A 19032-nucleotide genomic window follows, 5' to 3' on the forward strand; every position below is an offset into this window, starting at 1 on the left:
TGTTGTATACACCATAAGTAAAATCACAGCCATATCTTCTGCACTTTTTCTTCAGCTGATATGCTACTCAATATCTACCCAAACATCTGTTCATGTTTTGTACCTATTGAACAAGAATAGTTACAGAGCCAATCATAATGTCATACTATCATGTTGGCTCGTGTTATAAAATGAGGGCAGTATTTGTCATCTCATAAATACTTGGCATATTTTCTGAATTGAATTGGTAAGAAATGCAAGCACCCACCAAAATAGGCCAACATCCAAGGGCAAATAAATCAGTATATTTCTGTATGCCCAATGAAGAAAAGAAGTTTGGTTTTTTGTTTGTTTGTTTCAGTCATCTTCCACAAACTGGCAGAAGGTGGAGTACCTGGTGGAGTTTGCCGAGTGGCTGTACCTCAATGAGTTTCCCCTACAGGACTGCCAGGACCAGCTGGAATGGGCTGTTGACATCTTACTCAGCATGAGGATCAGGACCCGCAGTGCTAAGAAGAGTGCCAGTAAGCCCCCCCCCCCCCCCCCCTCAAAAAAAAAAAAGAAGAAAGAAAGCAAAACAAAACAACAAGAAAACAACAACAACAAACAAAAAATGAAATAGAATGAATTTTAGAATGAAATTATATTGATAGTAAATAGTAAACATAAAAATAAGAAAAAACAACTCGAAACATAATGCCGCTGGCGTCACTTTGTGGCAGAGGCATAAAAATCAGTCTAAATTCTCATGCCAAGATAACTAAGGTGGAGGTGTCGTGGCTGAGTGGATAAGAGCGCTCGTCTGTGAACGACATGAGCGTGGTATGGTTCTTGGGTTCGAGCCCATGCCAAGCACGTCACGTTTGCCCTTCAGCAAGGCACTTTATCCACATTGCTGCTCTCCACCCAGGAGTATAAATGGGTACCCGGTAGGATGAGAAAGCTTATGTTGGTTCATAAGCATGTGCGCGCCTGTAAAATGGCTGCGACTGGCTGGAATGCTCCCCAGGGAGTGGAGAATGAGCACTGTTAGTGCTGGTTGGAAATAACGTATCCAGTGACCGGGGTAATAATAGTCTGTAAAGCGCATTGAAACCCTGAAGTGTGTGAAATGCGCTATATAAAAACCAGTTATTATTATTATTATTATACCTGGTAGCTTAGCAATCAGTACTCCATTCTGAATGGCATCTTTTTCACTTGATCTTTTTATCATACTTGTTTGTGACTCATCACTGCACTCCCCTGATGGCGTTCAAGGCTTTTAAGCCCCCCCCTCCCCCCCCCCCAAAAAAAAAAAAGCAATCAAAAAACAAACACCAGCATAGCAAAGTGATTTGATTGAAGAATTAGAAATTTGATGTTCCAGAAGAATTGAAAGTCTGATTTGAAATAGCTTTTTCTTAAATTCACTTCCTGTGGAGCGTGAGTAATACTTCCTGAGAAGCTAGATCCTTGTCTAGTCAATCTAGTATGTACTTATTTGCTTTCCAAATTTCATCATTTTTTGTAATGGGATCCCCTAGAAAGTCTTGCAGAATGACTTTGGTGTCACAGATGGAAATTAAAAGTCCAGACTTATCGCTCATTCTAAGTGATAAACCACAACAGGTATGATAGAAAATTCTGATGCTGGTAAATGATGTAGATTGACTACTCAATCTCTTACTTCTCTGATTGTATTGTGTATGTGTGTGTGTTTTTACCCTCTTTCAGCATCGGAAAAGAGTCGCAAGAAGCGAGGAAAACGGTCATCCAAGGTGGGAAGCCCAACCCCTGGCCAGAACCAGCAGAACCTACCGCAGTCTCCCACTCTGACAGATAATAAAACCACAGAGGCAAAAGGTAAGATATATTATATAACGCCTGAAGAGATCCTTGTCATTTGATTGGTTGTTTGACATTGATCATTTGGCCCATTTCACTATGACGTCATCACCTGTTCAATTGCGGCTCCATCTACCGTGCAATTTTGGATCCATACGATTTGCTCCATTGCACGCTCGCTGAGAGCCCGGCACACTACGCGTTTGCAGTGTGTGTATATGCAACAGCGCGCTAGGCGTAAGCGTAAAGCGCTCAGTGAGCACTCTCGCGATCTCAGATTCTCTCTTGTTTCTAAATTAATAAAACATCAAATGAGAAGGATCTATTTTAGGCGTTATATAAAACAAATAATAAATGTTTTTCAGTCGTGCTATGGACAGAATATTTCATTCGGTGAAAGATGAAATGTAGAACCATTCAACTCGGCTGGGCCTCGTTGAATGGATCATTTCATCTTTCACCTCATGAAATATTCTGTCCATTGCACTCATAAACATTCATTATTTGTATACCAATAAGTTTCAAAGATGCATCCCTCGTTTTCACTGCTATATGTGCTCTTTGCTTTCATATGGGATGTTCTTATTGAACACTGATCGATCACAAGGCATGTTCATTATAAAGAACACTAGTTTTCACGCTTTCAGGATACCACGTTTTATTTTGAACTGTCATCGAAGATCAATACTCATAAATATCTCATATTGCTGAGTTTCTCACATCTGAGCCCAGTTGCATAAAAAGATGCAATCGAACATAAGTCATAAAATCAAACCTAAGTCAGGTATCAGCCAATCAGAAGTGAGTATTCAGAGATGTATTCTTAATTTTCTGACTTAATGCTTGGTTTCAAATTTTATGCAGCAGGGCTATGGTGTTCTTTCTCTCACTTCTTTCACTGAAAAATGGCTAGTGTTGTTAACCTCATGTGTATAATAAGGTTGATAGATGTATAAGTTTCAAGAAAACGAACTTTGAATGGAAATGTGAGGCTGACAGCCATTCTTTCATTAATGCAGCAGAGAGTGAGGCTGATGGGATGGATGCAGCCCGCTACATCCCTATCAAGAAGGAGTCCATCATTGGTCTCTCTGCCTCCAGCCTGGACCTCACTGCCGAGGAGATCACCAGTGCCAAGATCTTAGAGCATCTCGTCCGCATCCACACCATGCTGGCTGTGGTCGCCGGGCGTGGCTCGGAGGCTCATCGCAACTACTGTCTCCTGGCCTGGGGCTTCCTCACCAGACTCATGCAGGTAGAGGAGCAATGTTCAGTGTTACTGTTGTTAATATGTCTTTTTATGCCTCCGCCACGAAGTGGTGCCGGAGGCATCATGTTTTCGGGTTGTCCACCCGTCCGTCCGTCCGTCCGTCCGTCCGTCCTTCTGTCCGTCCGTCCGTCCGTCCTTCCGTCCGTCCGTAATGAATTTTGTGGACAAGGTAACTATCGAAACCTGTTGAGGTATCCTAATGAAACTTGGCATGTATGTGTATTAGGGGGTGAAGTTGTGCCTATCAACTTTTGGGTGCACATGCTCAAGGTCAAAGGTCAAAAGGTCAAGGTCAAATACATAAAATTTCACTATTTCCACCATATCTATTGAATGCCTGAAGATATTTTCTTGAAACTTAGTGTATACATGTATTACCCAATTAAGATTCTCTGGTGAAAGTTTGGGTCATGAGGTCAAAGGTCAAAGGTCAAAAGGTCAGGTTCAAATACATAAAATTTCACTATTTCCACCATATCTATTGAATGCCTGAAGATATTTTCTTGAAACTTAGTGTATACATGTATTACCCAATTAAGATTCTCTGGTGAAAGTTTGGGTCATGAGGTCAAAGGTCAAAGGTCAAAAGGTCAAGTAAAAATATTAAAACTTCTTTTTTTCTCCGTACCTTGGAAAATTGTTCAAGGTATCTTCATGGAACATAGTATATACATGTACTGACTGGAAATGATTATCTAGAGAATGTAGGGTTCATGGGGTCAAAGGTCAGGGGTCAAAGGTCAAGTGCAAGACTTCAAAATTTTACTATTACCCTCATATTTATGCAATGCCAGCAGGGTTATTTTTTTACACTTGGTGTATGCGTGTGTAACCTAATAGAAATTCTCTGGAAAGTTTTCTTTTCTCTTTTTGCCTCAAAGGTCAATAGGTCAAAGATCAAGTGAAAGTGCTGAACTAACTTTTTCCTCCATATCTCGGAAGTGGCTCAAGTTACCTTGAAACTTAGTACATATTATGCATGTTCTACCTGAAAGTAATTATCTTATGAATTTTAGGGTCAAGGGCCAGATGAAAATGGTAACAATTTACTATTCAATTCAGAAATTGCACTTTTTCTCCACACCTGTACCTTGAAAATTACTCAATGCCTAAATGTATGAATGGGTCAAAGTCAAGTTAAAGTCCTTAAATCCCTAGATACATGCTCTCTTATTCATCCAATTAAACCTACGTCAAGGAAGGTGAACATTCAACACATTTGTGACAAACTTGTCATTCCATTATTTTGCCAATTTTGTGAAAATGTAATCACATAGTGTCCACATGTACTATGTAGACCTATTGGGAAAATCATGCATTATGGCGGAGGCATACCAGTCGCCAAAGCGACATTTCTAGTTTTTTTATGGTGATGATGGAGATAAAGTTGGTGATGATGATGGTGATGGTGATGGTGATGATGATGATGATGATGATGATGATGATGATTGTGATGATGATGATGATGATGGTGGTGGTGGTGGTGGTGGTGGTGATGGTGGTGATGATGATGATAATAGTGATGGTGATGGTGGTGATGATGGTGGTGATGGTGATGATAATGGTGATGATGGTGATTATAATGATGGTGATGGCGACAATGCTGCTGCTGATGGCGATGATGATGATAATAATATAATGATGATGATGAAGAAGATGATCATTCATCCAAACTGTGAAGGTATGAATATAACAATAACAAAATTACTATGTTGAATACACCGTATACACAAATATACCATAGTGAAAGAGAATGCTGTTTTAGCCAGTCTGTTAATTGTTTCTTGTATATGATAGTAACAATCAATTGTGTATTCATATGTGATAGAGCAGTTCATCATTCATCTTTTTTTTTGCCATCAACAACCTTTGACAGGTGTCCATCAGCTCTGCCGGTCAAGTCGCTAAGGAGCTGGCCAAGGCTGCTGCGGCCGCTGACCAGGCACCGGGTAAGGGGTCAGCCAAGGGCAAGAAGGGCGGAGCCGACAAGGGCAAGGGGGGAAAGGAGGCAGAGCCAGCCAAGGAGAAACCAAAAAGGAAAGGACCCATCGATGCTGTGCCATCCTCCCCAGAGGACTGGGCTGGTTACGATGTGCCCGAGGAGGTAAATACGATAACTCATGTCATTAAGCCATGATATTCTTGTCAAGTGTTGATACTGCCCCACCAGAATTCCCCGCCACTATCAGTAACACTAACATTGGTTACGAGGTTACCAGTTTTATACTCGGGTCAAGAGGGATAATGTGGGTCAAACATCTCATCTGAGGGCGCAAAGCACAGATTTCTGTTCAAGATTCAAGAGCCTTATCCACTATGCCTGATGCTTCTACAGTATACTTGACTCACTAGGGGAAAGTGAGAAGATCTTGTCATAAATTAAGACATCTGGCTTGCAGTAAGATGAGATATGTGGTTCAATATAGAACATGCCCCAATTGTTTCAGAAGTTACAATTCAATAGAACTTTTATTTGGTCAGTAAATCACCATGCAAAATTCATTACTTTTTCCAACATGAAGTCATCCAACATTGAAGAAAACAGGAGAATACACTTAGTAGTTCCACTATTGTGTGCAAAGATGTAAAAATGCATGCTATTCTTTTAATTTTTGAGAAGAGCCGTGAAAGTTTTAATTTGGTGTCAGCCACCACACTAGTAATATGTCTGATAGTTCCTCATTGCCAGGTAATCGATCTGTAGGATCTCTGTTGTAATCATGATTTTGATTCCTTTTTGTTTGGACACAGATCAGGGAAGCCTTCAAGCACGACCCGTCTGGTGAAAGTATCAACAAGGAGAGCATCGTCAAACCCGTATGTATTAATTCCATCACCTAAACTGTTTTTGTCTTGGGCCTAATCTAGGCCATGGACTAAGATCCCTTTTCTTGCTGGAGTTCATCAGTCAATCCTTTGGATGTTTGCTTCCATTCAGTTGACTCAAATTCTCAGTGATGTTAGTTCCTTCTGCATGAGCAATTTGTCTCTCACTGATACTCTGTAGACGTACAAATCGTCGCACTGGGATTCACACCGTCCCAAGCTTAGGGCACAAGCAACTTGTTGAATGATTGCGATGTATGCTTATTACAAAAGTGATTGCAAAACATATTTGCACTTCTGTCATGACATGTAAGTACGTCTTTCTCTCAGATGCATAATCAAGAGGTTGTGAAAGTGGCAGCGAGTGACTAGACATTGTTTTTTATATTTATAAATCAGCATCGTACCAACTGATAACCCCAGTTACTTGCTATGTGTGAAATTAACCATAGACTTGCATAGACTTGATGCACTGCATTGCTTTCTTTGGCCAGACTCTGACCCTGTATTACCTGGAGACCCTGGTGGCGGAGCTTCGAGCGGCAAACTACAACCACCTGGTCTTCCCGGCCCTCAACATGGCGGAGGTCATCGCCCGGGACCTGGTCCTGTCTGAGACCTGCGCCAAGACCTATCGCCTCATGTAAGGCTTGCTGCAGTGGTGCTTTAGAAAGTGTCACTGTGTGTTACACTCCAAAATCTCTACAGCAAATCATTGACGTGGCCATGCATGAAGCCCTAACAAATAATTTGATTTCATTTGATTTCATGTCATTTATTATTTTCCATCATTGCATAAAAAAAGAAGCAAACAAACATATAACAAGTAAATCAATGAAAACAAAGATGACACCCAATATTGATACATGTACTACAACAATTATATTTAAAGCTTCTCTCTTCAAGAACTCGTTAGTTTGTCATTTTAGCAGGACCGTATTGAAGAAATGCATGTGTGATTGTGGTCACGGTACAGACAAGACAAGATACCTCATAAAATCAAATGCTGTCTCATCAACTTTTTTGCTAAAATGTTCCTATCGCATCATCATCCTCTTCCTTCCTTCCTTCCAATACCTCTTCATCTTCCTGTACAACATCTCTTTCCTGTCCAGAAATATCTGTTAAATATAGTCTGAATAGGTTTGTAGATACAATTGCTGCGTAAAATGAATTGAGTTCATCGAATGTGGCAGTCAGTTCTAATGCTAGACTTATTGGAGCATCAGTGTGATATGACTTTCAATCCATTTTAAATCCTGTTCTCAATCTCCATGGTGTATAGGGTTGTTTGTCATATGTGTATGTGTTTCAACCTTCTGTCCATTACCTTCCAGTGCTGCTGAGGTTTGTTGGGAGATGAATCTTCCCGCAGCAGCAAAGTTCCACGAAGCAGAAGTGGGACCCACAGTCCTCAGTCAGGACGAACAGGCGAAGTAAGGATACATTCTAGTTTGTGGGAGGCAAAATATGACTCCATTGTTCTTTTCATTGTCTCGGCGCTTTTGTGAAATATTGTGCTGTGGTGTGACTCTACTTAAACACAGATGCAGCATTTCTACTGAACATGATGTGAAACAGCTAATTGTGCTGGCGAAATGCCTATGTATCATGCTTACAACCTTACAGAATTTGTCTGGTATACTTGGAACTCATCACATTAGATTAAGAAGACTGAATGCATGTCATTCAGTGAAAACGAAAGTTAAACCTGTTTAGGAAGTGACAAAAGCTCTTTTAAGTTGCTTGGTGTAGATGGATGTGAACTACTGTATGTGTGACAGAGTAGTATGAGGTGTTTAGTGTAAAGTGTTTAGCGTAAAGGATGGTGTATTATGAGGTGTCCAATATAGAAGACAGAGTGTTATGAGATGTTCAGCAAAAAATGTGTCATAAGGAGTACAGTGTCAAATGGCAAAGATATCGAACTACTACACTTCATTAACCCTTCCGTTACACCAGGTCCCGTGATGAGATAGCCCAGCTGAGGGAGAGACAGGTCCAGGTAAAGAGAGAAGCCAGTCGGCTGGAGGAGATGAAGAGAGCCATGACGGGTCAGCAGAAGACTAGGACCGTCAGGACATTCATTCCTCCTGACCAGAAGGTGAGTGGACCAAGGGGGCCTGGGAACATTTGTAGGCCATGGGGCCTTGTCCTCCCCCACCCCTCCTCTTCCCCTGTAAGTTGCATTATGGCTATGTGGCATTGTACTCTTAAATCCTCTCCTCCTCCCTCCCTCCCACCCCCTCTCCCCCACCCCCTCTCCCCCACCCAACTTACCCATCTTCCTGTGAGGAGATGAGTAGGCCATGGGGCTCTGTCCTAACCGACACCCATCCACAACCAGAAAGGAAGTTTACCATGGAGCGTTCATCCTCATCACTGAATGACTGAGGATGTATTTTACAAGGATAATCATGTACTGTGCACAACCTCATAGAAAGCATTTAAAGTGTATATTCACTGTCTAGTATGTTCCGATATTCATCTAGTAGTGATCCTCAGAAAAATTACATCATATATAGCATTTTTCCTTTCAATCATCAAGGCTGTGTGACAACAGCTACCACAGCCAGTTTGCAACAAAGATAGTAGATAACAAGATACGAAGGCGCGCGATAAGAATGGACACAAAATGGCTTCCCTACATGACGATACAAAAGAGAGCTAAGTACAAACTCAGTACACCTAGGAACATCATTCATTTCCAAAGGTAGTGGTATCTTTATTATTTTAAAAAGATTTAAAAATTATAGTCATAGCTTTTTTCGGATTAAGGGGATTATTTTGAAGAACGAGATTTTAAAGTAATAAGGATTATTTCGTGGAGGTAAAAATTTGGCAACCACGTGATCTCACAATCAAAGACACTTGATAAACAACAACATCTTCAAAGACAGCGCGTCTCAGGCAAAGACACACATCACCTGAGACGCGCTGTCCCTGAAGCCGCTGCTGTTGTTTATCAAGTGTCAAGACAGCGCGTCTCAGGTGATGTGCGTAATACGCTCAAGGTCCGCGCGCTGTCCATTTGTTTTGTACAGGATTAGCGCGCACTTTCGTGTCTTATTAGTTAAGCGTCTTTGGTTTGCAAGTGGCAGTCACCTGAATAGCATTCAGTAATGTGAATGACATTCAGTAATGTGCAGAGCAGGAGAAGAAATATTGCTGCTCAAAACAGAAATACGAGTAGCAAACTTTGCTCAGGGAAAGGTGATGTGATAGCAAAAACCAATGTGAGCTGTTGGGACACACTGAGCCATTATTTTTGCTTAATTTCCTCTTTCTTCCTCGCAGACTGACATTGTTGAGGCTGTGAAGGGATTCAGGAAATCTCTGAGTGCATTGACCTTCAGGCAAGCATGGACTCAACAAGCAGAAATCCTCATCAAGCAGGTTCGATAACCATTTTTTACTCTTTCAATGATTCTTGTCATAGTACCTCAATGGCTTCGTACAGCTGGAATCTACTATTAACATTATATGTGACCGTGCACCTCAAAACGAACATAAAGTCGCACACACAGTGATTTTGTGTGAGGACTGAAAATAAGTGAAATGGGTCAACCTAGCCGAACTTGACTTTTTCTTATTTTCTGAAAGAGCGGGTCTTCTTTTACATTATGCTAAAATTTGGTATCATAAAACAGGCAGGAAAGTGTGTTTTTTAGCAGTTTCTCTCGAACATTTTTGGTAGAATAGTGTGATTAGGTGTGTCTTTAGAATCCCTTTTTCATTTCTGAAAAACATTGTCCACACTCTTCACTTTCAACTCTAATAACTTTTGAAAAGATAGTGCTACTGCTTTGAAAGTTGGCATTAATTATGGACAGAATGTGTTAATGAGGCATGCTTAATTTCATTTTAATCTGATAATCCCTTCATTGTTGTTGCTCTGGTGGTTTACTTCCTGTTTTTTGTCCCATTTGATTTGAGTTATACATCATTTTAAAGCTTAAAGTATGCTCTTTCAGAATATGGTCTTAACTAAAAATTCATGTCTGGCGACTTTTTGTTTGTTTTGAGGTGCAGGGTCACATACAGTTTGTATGTTCATTGATCATACATGTAATTATATTTTGTAATATGATAGTATTATCAAATGAATGCATAGGGTTTTTAGCACCATATGCTACCAAACACGTCACTTTTACTGTCCTGCAAATATGAACTGTATACACCGTATATTTAGCAGCAGCTTTATTTTTCACAAAGTTCACAAGACAGAGTACTAATACAGTAAACCTCGCATGAGTCGAAGCTCACGGGACTGGCAAAAATGCGTCGACTTAAGTGAAATTCGACTCTCGCGAGAGTCGAATTTTTTCCGACTCACAGTTATGTACATGTATTATAGTACATTTGCATGCATGTGTGTGTGTGTGTGTGTGTGTGTGTGCGTGCGTGTGTGCGTATGTGAGTTTGCATTCAAATTTGTCTGTTCTTGAAGATAATGTTCTTATTTTGTTCTAAATTGAACATGGAATTTGTATCAATACTAGTTGTTAAACGTAGTTCTGAGAATGTCTGCGCTAATGTGGCAATGTGCATGTGCTATGTCTATGGTGCAACATAAGTAGCCATCTCTGTCAACCTACCCTGAGACAAACACTCTCCCAGGCCCATCCCACCTCCACTGAACAAAACTATACAGCCAGCCGGGCACGCACAAATAAGCTCCGCCCACTTGGCCTGTCACTAAAATATTAAAGCAGCGATTGGTTGACCAAGGAGTTCTGGCTTGACATGGATAAAGTATATGGATCGATGTGCTGTGTGTATACATGTATAAATGTGTACGTATTCGACATGCGTGTAGAGCGGTACGGTGAGTGTGCATGCTAACCTGCAGCAGGCCAGGGACGGGGTTTTGCGACATGCCGATTTTTTTGTTCTCCTCTAAATGTAATGAGAATGCCAGACAAATCTTCTTCGGTTCAAGTGATGTAAACTACGTGTATTTTGTACAAAAGGGACTGAATGTTTTACTTCGACACAGCCGAAATTCGACTCTCGTACTTCGGCTTATCCAAATATTTCTTAGAGAAAATACATAGGGAAAAATCGGGACTTTTTATTTTGCTTCGAGTTAAGTGATTTTCGACTCACTCGACGTCGACTTATCCGAGGTTTACTGTATTAGCAAAATGTCTAACATGCCAAAACCTTGTATCCTGTAAACACAAATGCAATAGACATTGTATCAAAGGTGGGAAATCTCTTACTTTGCCTTTTGAAAAGTGATAATGATTATTTCTTGAACCTGTTGCTATGGTTTTTGATTGCAAGTTTTACTGATCACAAAACTTTTTTTGACAATTTCCTATTTGCAATAAATTGTACCTTGTGCAGAGATGCCAACTGTTACTTTTTTTTTTGCAGTATTTTGTACCATTTATTTTCTGCCAAAAATACTGCAAGTATCTTGGAAAAATGCTGTTTTTCCCAAATTGTGTTACTACACATGTCTTTTGCAGAAAAAGGTAAAAACACTGTTTTTTTTCCATAAAGAAAATATGTCTTTTACCGTCAGAATGCTGCAATGCTTTTAACAAGGTTGGCATCCCTGCTTATGAAATTCATGGCATATACATGACTGTGGAATATTTGTAGTACACTTCAAATTTCATATCCCATATCTTTCCACTGAGATGATTGAGGTCCATTGCCCCACTCCACCTTCCCTTTCACAGGGTTACTACCAGTCGGCCCGTGAGCTCCTGAACGAGGCTTACCTGTCGGCCCAGGCCTTTGAGGACACCTGGACCCAGGCCCACATCCTGCTCAACCTGGCCCGTCTGGCCATCTCGGACGAGGCCAACTTTGGCCAGGCCATCAACCTCCTCAAGGAGGCTCAGGTCAGCACAAAAATATAAGAAAGTTATGAAATTTTGAAGGTGTGGCTAATCTCAAACAGATATTGACAAGTCCCTTGATATACGTAGGTAGCATTTGAGCTCACCTTCCATTTGCCCCGTGTGTGAAATTCCATAAAATCTTTGTAGCTTTTGTAATTGATGGCAGTATAATTTGTCCATGCAGGGGTTGCATACAAAAATATTTACAATGATTTTATTGAAGGTGCATATACAATTGGGAATTTACTTGATGGGAAAATGAGAATTCTTTTTTTCTTTTTCATTTTAGCAGTGCAGAGCAATAAGGGATTAGCTTGCATGTGACATCATGAAATTGCCGATTTGTGTTTGTTTGATCTCAACTTCCCAAAATCATAACATGATTAATTTTGATGAGAATTCTGCTTCAACTCTCAATGTCCTGTTCCTCTATTTTCTTCTGTTTTTCTTCTATTCACACACACTAATCTTTAGGTTGGAGCTCCCATATAATAGGCAGGGCACTCCAATTCTCATTGCCTCATCCTTCCTGCTGGTTGCATGGTTACCACACATTGATTACTGTGTTGCTATGTTATCGCGTTTGCGTGTAAGTGTTCCCCTTGTGTTTCACCACTGACAGACCTTAGAGACAGATGAGATGTTCTGGCTGGACACCACCCTGCTAATGGTGGAGGCCTACCTGGGAGACATCGAGGACAGGGAGCGCAACAACAAGGCGAGGGCGCTCCTCATGAAATCCCTTGCGACGTTCACTGTGCTGGCTGAGCAGAGGCCCAACAAGGCTGGACTGATCTCGTACATCAAGGCCACCCTGGAGGCAAAGTGAGTTCAGAGATCTTCCCACGGAAGATTCTTCATATTTCTTTTCTTGTCAAAGGTTTTGACTATCACGAAACTTGACTATCTGCAGATTCTCTGATGAGAAACTCGCATAAAGCATTATTTGTTGATTAAAAAGTACTCTTCAGAAGAAAATTTGCAGCTACCATGAAATTATTAGATATCATGTAGCAAACATAACTTTGACATTATGTATCAAGATTAGATTAAAACACAACAAGGTTTGCTACTCATAAATACAGTGTTGTAGCTGAATTTCCAGTGAATGTGCATATGTTGACTGAGAGGAAAATAAACATCATGGTCCTCAGCTGAAGGTTAGATCTCTTTGTTTGGACATGCATATACTGGCATTCTACATCCCTGAACAACTTCATCATTCCATATAGTTCTCACAGCCTTCAAAAAGACTGGGTGTCAAGCAAATCCCATGGTTAAACAGAGAAATGAAAAATGATGATTTATCTAGGGATACTTCTAGGGTCTAATCTAGATCGAGACATCTATTGATCAGCATAAAGAGAGAAATATTTCTCTGTTTTCCACATGCTAAATATAGCTGGAGGGTTGTCGGAGAAAGAGAAAGTGCTAAAAGGTAAAAAAAAAAAAGAAAATGCTATGTTTCTGGTATACTCCCTCCCCCTGCCCAGGTATGCCAGCATCCAGGTGAACCAGGTTCTGCACGAGACAAGAGACACCATGCAGCCCAAGGCCCACCGGGAGCTGCAGACTGCCTGCCAGAAGTTTGAGCACAGCGCCCAGGAGATGAGCCAAGCCGGCTACCAGAAGGAGGCTGTCCAGATTATGCAACAGCACGCAAACATCCTCAGGTAGGCTTCAAATCATTATGAAAGCCTGATAAGTCAACGCATGACATTTTTCTGAATGATATGATGTTTATTAGATTTTTTGCAGCTTAAGCTGTCCACTGGTATACAGTTTGTATTTGTATAGTTATATATCTATTTATCAATTTAGCACTTTGCAAACTTAAAGGGATGGTACAGTATTGGTGGAGATTAGAATTGGGCTTTTAACTTTTTGCAAGATACCAAGAAAACTCTTATGATACAGTACAGAGCATACCATTTTAAGAGGAATTCAAAGTTTATTTGATGAAAATCGGGTTTGGAATTACTGAAGCATCCAAAAACAAAGTAAAACAAAGCGATCGTAATAAAGTATGGGTCCCTCACTTTATTAGAATCGCTCTTGTTTGGATATCTCGGCCATTTCAAGACCAATTTTCATCAATTAAACATTGAATTCCTCATAGAATTACATGCTCTTTCATATTTCATAAGAGGTTTCTCATTATCTCACCAAAAAAATGTTAGAAACCTGAAATTAGGTCTCAACCAAAACTATACGATCCCTTTAAGCTCTCTGACCAGCAACATTAGAGCTGAACAGATCAGCAACAAAAGGAAAGTAACAATTACATAATTTACATAATATATTATACACAGATAGATAAAAAGGGTAGATCCTACAAATAAGGAGTAAGGCACACACATAACTTATGGCTCTATGTATGCCTATTCATACTCACACTAGATGGAACTACACTTATTTTAAGGGGGTATCTCACTGAGCGGCGAACGTTTGCGAACGTAGCGAATTTGGGATTTCGCCAGGGTTCATAAAGGGTTGCAAAAGGTTCGTTAACAGTCGCAAGAAAGTTCGTAAATGGTTTTTATTGTCGCAAACAGTTTTTCTTGTCGCAAAGAAATTTTGAACATGTGTTCAAAATTTCTTTGCGAACCTTTGCGAATTTGTATTTTCGCTGACAGTTGCAAACATTCGCAAAACACTCGTAAGAATTCACAAACGGTCGCAATACGATGTCGCTAACATTTTTATTTGATTCGCCACTGCTAGCGAACAAGTAACCATATGGTTCCTATATAAAAGCTTCTGAAACAGACAAGGTTCCACTCTAGGAAAGTTCTTGAAGCTCTTGACATCTCCATCAGTTGCTAATATTTGCAAAACTGTCGCTAACATTTGCAAATTTGTCGCTAACATTTGCTAACATTCGCTAATAGTCGCCACCTTTGTTTCGCAAACACTTTGGCAAACATTCGCTGAAGTGTTGCTAATTGTCGCTAAACATTGCTAAAAGTCGCTAACTGTCGCTAATGGCAGAAGCGAACCTTGATTTTTCGCAAACGTTCGTCAGAAAAGTTGGCGAATGTCAAATTCACTAGTTCGCAAACGTTCGCTGCTCAGTGAGATACCAGCTTTACAGCACTGCCAATTCTCACACAATCAACAAAACCCCACAGCAACAACTATTCTATCAGTGAAAAGGCAAAAAATAAATCTGTATATGGTTATTACAGAGAACTGTGAGCCATACTTAAAAAGAAGGAATATTATACATGTTTGAGCAAAAAAGAGTAGGCCTACAAAGTCTTTAAGTCCAACTGTCAATCCATTATAGAGTATTGAAGATATGAATAATTCAAGTGTGACTCAAATGAATAAATTGTTCTGCTTAATTTCCTTTTAAGAAAATAACCACAGAACCAGTAAAACAGCTGGCTTGCAGATAAGCATAGTTTTGAAGGGGAAAATATTAACTTTGAAGTTGAAATGAAGTGTGAAATTTTCCACTTTGTAATGTCTTGACGTAATCATAACTCTGTGGTGACAGATCACGTATAGAATTACAACATGCTTAAGTTAGCCACTGAGAATAAGGCTCTCTAGCAACTTTCATTCATTCCTTTATTTCATTTCAGTCTTTTATCATCAAGGACAGGATGGCTGTCCTACTGTGTTTTATTACACACGGCACGCCCCTGACTTTTGGTACTTCCCAAAATTGGAAAGAAAAAAAAAAGTTTGCCTTGTACATGAGACGATTCCAAATTTGAAAGCCAACTAAAAAGTTTGACAAGTTGCAGTCAGGTGTCCTATTCTACTCGTAAAGTGTTACTGTAAAACCAGAAATATTGACACCATGAAACTTTCGCAAATTGGAGCTGACGGCCTTTTTCACAGCTCAAAACTTTTGGGAATTTCCACTGACATTCAAGGCACTGTGTAGACAGGACTTTTTAGTATGCATTTTACTTTTCGTGAATCCTGCTTTCTTACAAAATTCTCAAAAGTTTCATGCATGCGAATTCCTTACAGTTTCATGCATTCAAAAATTTCTGGTTTTACGGTAACTGTTACAATTCTGTCATCTTTACCCCCCCCCCCCCCCCACCTTCTGCCAGGCTTTTTGCCTGCGACAGTCATGACAAGGAGCTCCAGCACAAGTTCCTGCTGGAAGCCTTCACCCTCATGAAGAAAGTGGTCGTCACTGCCGATGAACTCCTCATGCACACCCTCACCCTATTCTCGGTCCCAGACGTAAGTCACACATAAACACCTACTCACTGACCATAATTTAAAAAAGATAGTTTAAATTTAATCTGTGGATTATGCAGATTTTGGTTGTGTGAGGTGGTGCATGACAGATTTGACAAACATAATAATGAACACCCCCTGACATGTGCATGTGAAAGGTGTATCTATTTTACAATTCATTTTATTGTTGGTGGTTTACAGTGTATATTCTAAACCATGGATTCGATTCAGCTATCTTGGTGAATTCAGGCCACCATGTTTATTAAACTTTGATCTGCCCTTCATGGGAAATAAATGTCACCTGTGAAGATTTCCACAAGAAGATATTCAGTATGCAGTAGGATGTTGCAGTGTTAAAAATAAAAAATGAAAGAAATGAAAGTGAATGTTGTAAAATTCCTGCTGTGCCCTGTGGCTTATTAAGATTAAACAGCCTTCTCCATCAATTTGATGATTGGGAAGAATGATTCAAATGTGGGATTAAAGTATCCCATAAAGATTAGCAATTTCATCTGTTGATACTTTTAAGATCCGCCTGTGGGCATATTTGTTCTTGCGTTGGTGTAGATTCATGCTCTCTATAATATCTCTCCCTTTTATGGTTTTTCTTGTTTGTGAATATATTTTCACTCTTGATACACAGAGATATATTTATGAATTTTCTGATAGTTGATGTTCTAGTTATCAACATTATCATCATGATATTTTTCAGCGTCATTATCGGAATTATCTAGTAAAATTATAAAGCATCCAATATCTATTACTCAGGGCACACAGCGAAACAGTTTAACAGAAATTAATATATTCTCCTCTGCATACCCTGATCCACCTTCTGCTGTGTTTTAAATAGTATAAATGGTTCATAAACAGTAGACGTATTGTTGTCATGCAAAAGGTGTTTATGTAAGATTAACACTTTGTTTCCACTGATTAGGTTACTTTAACTTGATTGAGTTATATGAAATATTGTGCATGTGCCATAACAATGGGAGTGTGGAGTCTTTCAAGTAAATTAACTTCAACGTTACATGTTAACATCTCGAACATTTCATGCCAGATGAGAAACGTGAGTCTACCGGTGCAGCGGGAGGCGTGTGCGGCCAAGCTGACCCTGAGCGAACTCCTCATCGACATGTTGGCCATCTTTACAGAGGAGAACCGAGTCTACAGGGTGGCCGAATCGAGGAAAAGCTCATTGGAGAAGGTAAGGAAGCCTTACTGTTTAAGACAAGGTTGAACATAAGGATGGTCTGTCATCTCCAATTCTGTTGTATATGCAATGTTTGCCCTGTTTTCCCCTCAGCATGAATTGTAAAATTTGGCCTGTTCAGCCACGAGGATTTCAGGTGCAGATTCACAATAAGTAAGGATTTTGACCATGAAGTGAGAGTATATTGAAATGTAATGATGTGTTGTTGTTGTTTTTTTCCCCACAATGCACATAAATTGTTATGCAGTCATGCAAAATGCTTACACTATACAGTTCTGTTTTCTTTGCCATTTTGATACAACTTTTGATATGGTCATCTCGGCTACTGTCCAAAACTGTTAGAGGCTATGAATGTGAATAGTCAAGCAACAAGATTTTTAACCTCTGTTTATCTCACAAACGCCCCCACAGCTGGTAGAAGAATTCATCGCTGCCACGCCAGTCATGACTGATGTTGCTCGGGACTGGAAAGACCTCACAAGGTAGTAAGAAAACTTGTCTGTTTCTCTTTCTTTTTGTGCGCAGCATATATCTCCATCACTCTTCCTCTCAATTCAAGTTATACTATTGACAGAATTGCAATGTCGGAACAGCCATAAAATATTTTTACTTGCGGCATGCTGATGTACCGTATAACCACATCAAAGTTTTTATTAAAGTGAACATGGTTCATGTCCATGACAATACCATAAAGATTTGAAACTATTTTCAATGTCTTAATATGTTTAAAGCTTGATATTATGATATGTTTCATATGATCATTTCTATCTTAATGGAGTATAAGCTTGATAGCATAGGAATATAAAATTTAAGGTTTTGTGGGTAGACTGAACTGAATAAATGATGAAATGATTAAATTGTGAAATTCATGAGTTCTGTGAAGCACTGTGCCCTGCAGCCATCATCCACTAAACGCATATAAGCATGTGCATGTATATTGAGCGCTCATCATTCATAGCCACATTCCTTCTCAATGTTTGTTGTGATGTGACCACAGCACCATGGCGTCCCAGGCTTTGAGTCAGCTGACCAGTGCCTTGACCCTCGCCAATTCCATCGCCACCCTCAGGGCAAAGGTCAGTCTCAGAAACAAGAGGCATAGTATAGACTGATATAATTCTGTGAATTTATTTTATAAGATTGAAAAAGAAAAAGGAAAGACTTCAATCTCTTTTTGACATTTGACCCAGCGGTGCTGTATAGGCCCAAGGACATGCAGTTTGCAATTCCATTTTTACTTTCAATTAGTCTATTCACTCGAAGAGAACGCCGATTATGGCAGCTAGGCCAACAGTTCCCTGATTCATAGCAGCTAGTCATGAATGATATGCTTAAATGATAGGCAGAGTGTGTTTGAAAATCATAATTATGTAATTCTGTCATGACATGAAAGGAGTTTGCTCTTTGATATGCGTGTCAATTAAAACGCAGTGAATTAATTTTACAAGTAAAGTTAGCAAGAGAACACATGCAATCATTTTAGGCTTTGAGAGATATTATAAAACACATATTCATCACTCTTCTAGGAAAAGCAAAGCGATTTGTTTAGAGATTAAGAGATCACCATCTCCAAAATAATCCATGTAGGTAGAGTTTGAGCAAGTTTATTTCAAATGCAAGAGAGCATTGCTGTGATTTTCGATGTATAACTCCTCTTGGCATACTTGTGATAATCCCATCAGGCCTTGTACAACCTCGGGCGATGTTTGAGAATGCTGGGAATTCAGAGAGGCCCCAGCGCACCCAATCAGTGGGATGTCCAGTTCATGGTGAGTTCACTCAAAGTTGACTAACTTTGTGGTGTCCTTTAACTCTATGGTGTCTCAAAAGTACTAAAATATGGCATCTCTTAACTC

At 39.9% G+C, this 19032-nt stretch overlaps 1 protein-coding gene across 1 annotated transcript in view; it reads left to right on the top strand.

The window, feature by feature from the left end:
- The window catches only part of LOC140241376 (cilia- and flagella-associated protein 46-like), a 94473-nt gene that overhangs the window by 45844 nt on the left and 29597 nt on the right, over positions 1-19032 (top strand). The window contains exons 31-47 of the mRNA XM_072321106.1: positions 341-503; positions 1696-1824; positions 2826-3061; positions 4953-5180; positions 5828-5893; positions 6397-6545; positions 7240-7338; positions 7865-8006; positions 9200-9298; positions 11596-11760; positions 12383-12585; positions 13254-13433; positions 15834-15969; positions 17024-17170; positions 17588-17658; positions 18174-18252; positions 18859-18945. Of these exons, the coding sequence (XP_072177207.1) occupies positions 341-503; positions 1696-1824; positions 2826-3061; positions 4953-5180; positions 5828-5893; positions 6397-6545; positions 7240-7338; positions 7865-8006; positions 9200-9298; positions 11596-11760; positions 12383-12585; positions 13254-13433; positions 15834-15969; positions 17024-17170; positions 17588-17658; positions 18174-18252; positions 18859-18945 (2379 nt within the window). The remainder of the gene's footprint in view (positions 1-340; positions 504-1695; positions 1825-2825; positions 3062-4952; positions 5181-5827; positions 5894-6396; positions 6546-7239; positions 7339-7864; positions 8007-9199; positions 9299-11595; positions 11761-12382; positions 12586-13253; positions 13434-15833; positions 15970-17023; positions 17171-17587; positions 17659-18173; positions 18253-18858; positions 18946-19032) is intronic.

The sequence above is a fragment of the Diadema setosum genome, chromosome 18 (assembly GCF_964275005.1).
Source record: "Diadema setosum chromosome 18, eeDiaSeto1, whole genome shotgun sequence".
NCBI classification, from domain to species: domain Eukaryota; kingdom Metazoa; phylum Echinodermata; class Echinoidea; order Diadematoida; family Diadematidae; genus Diadema; species Diadema setosum.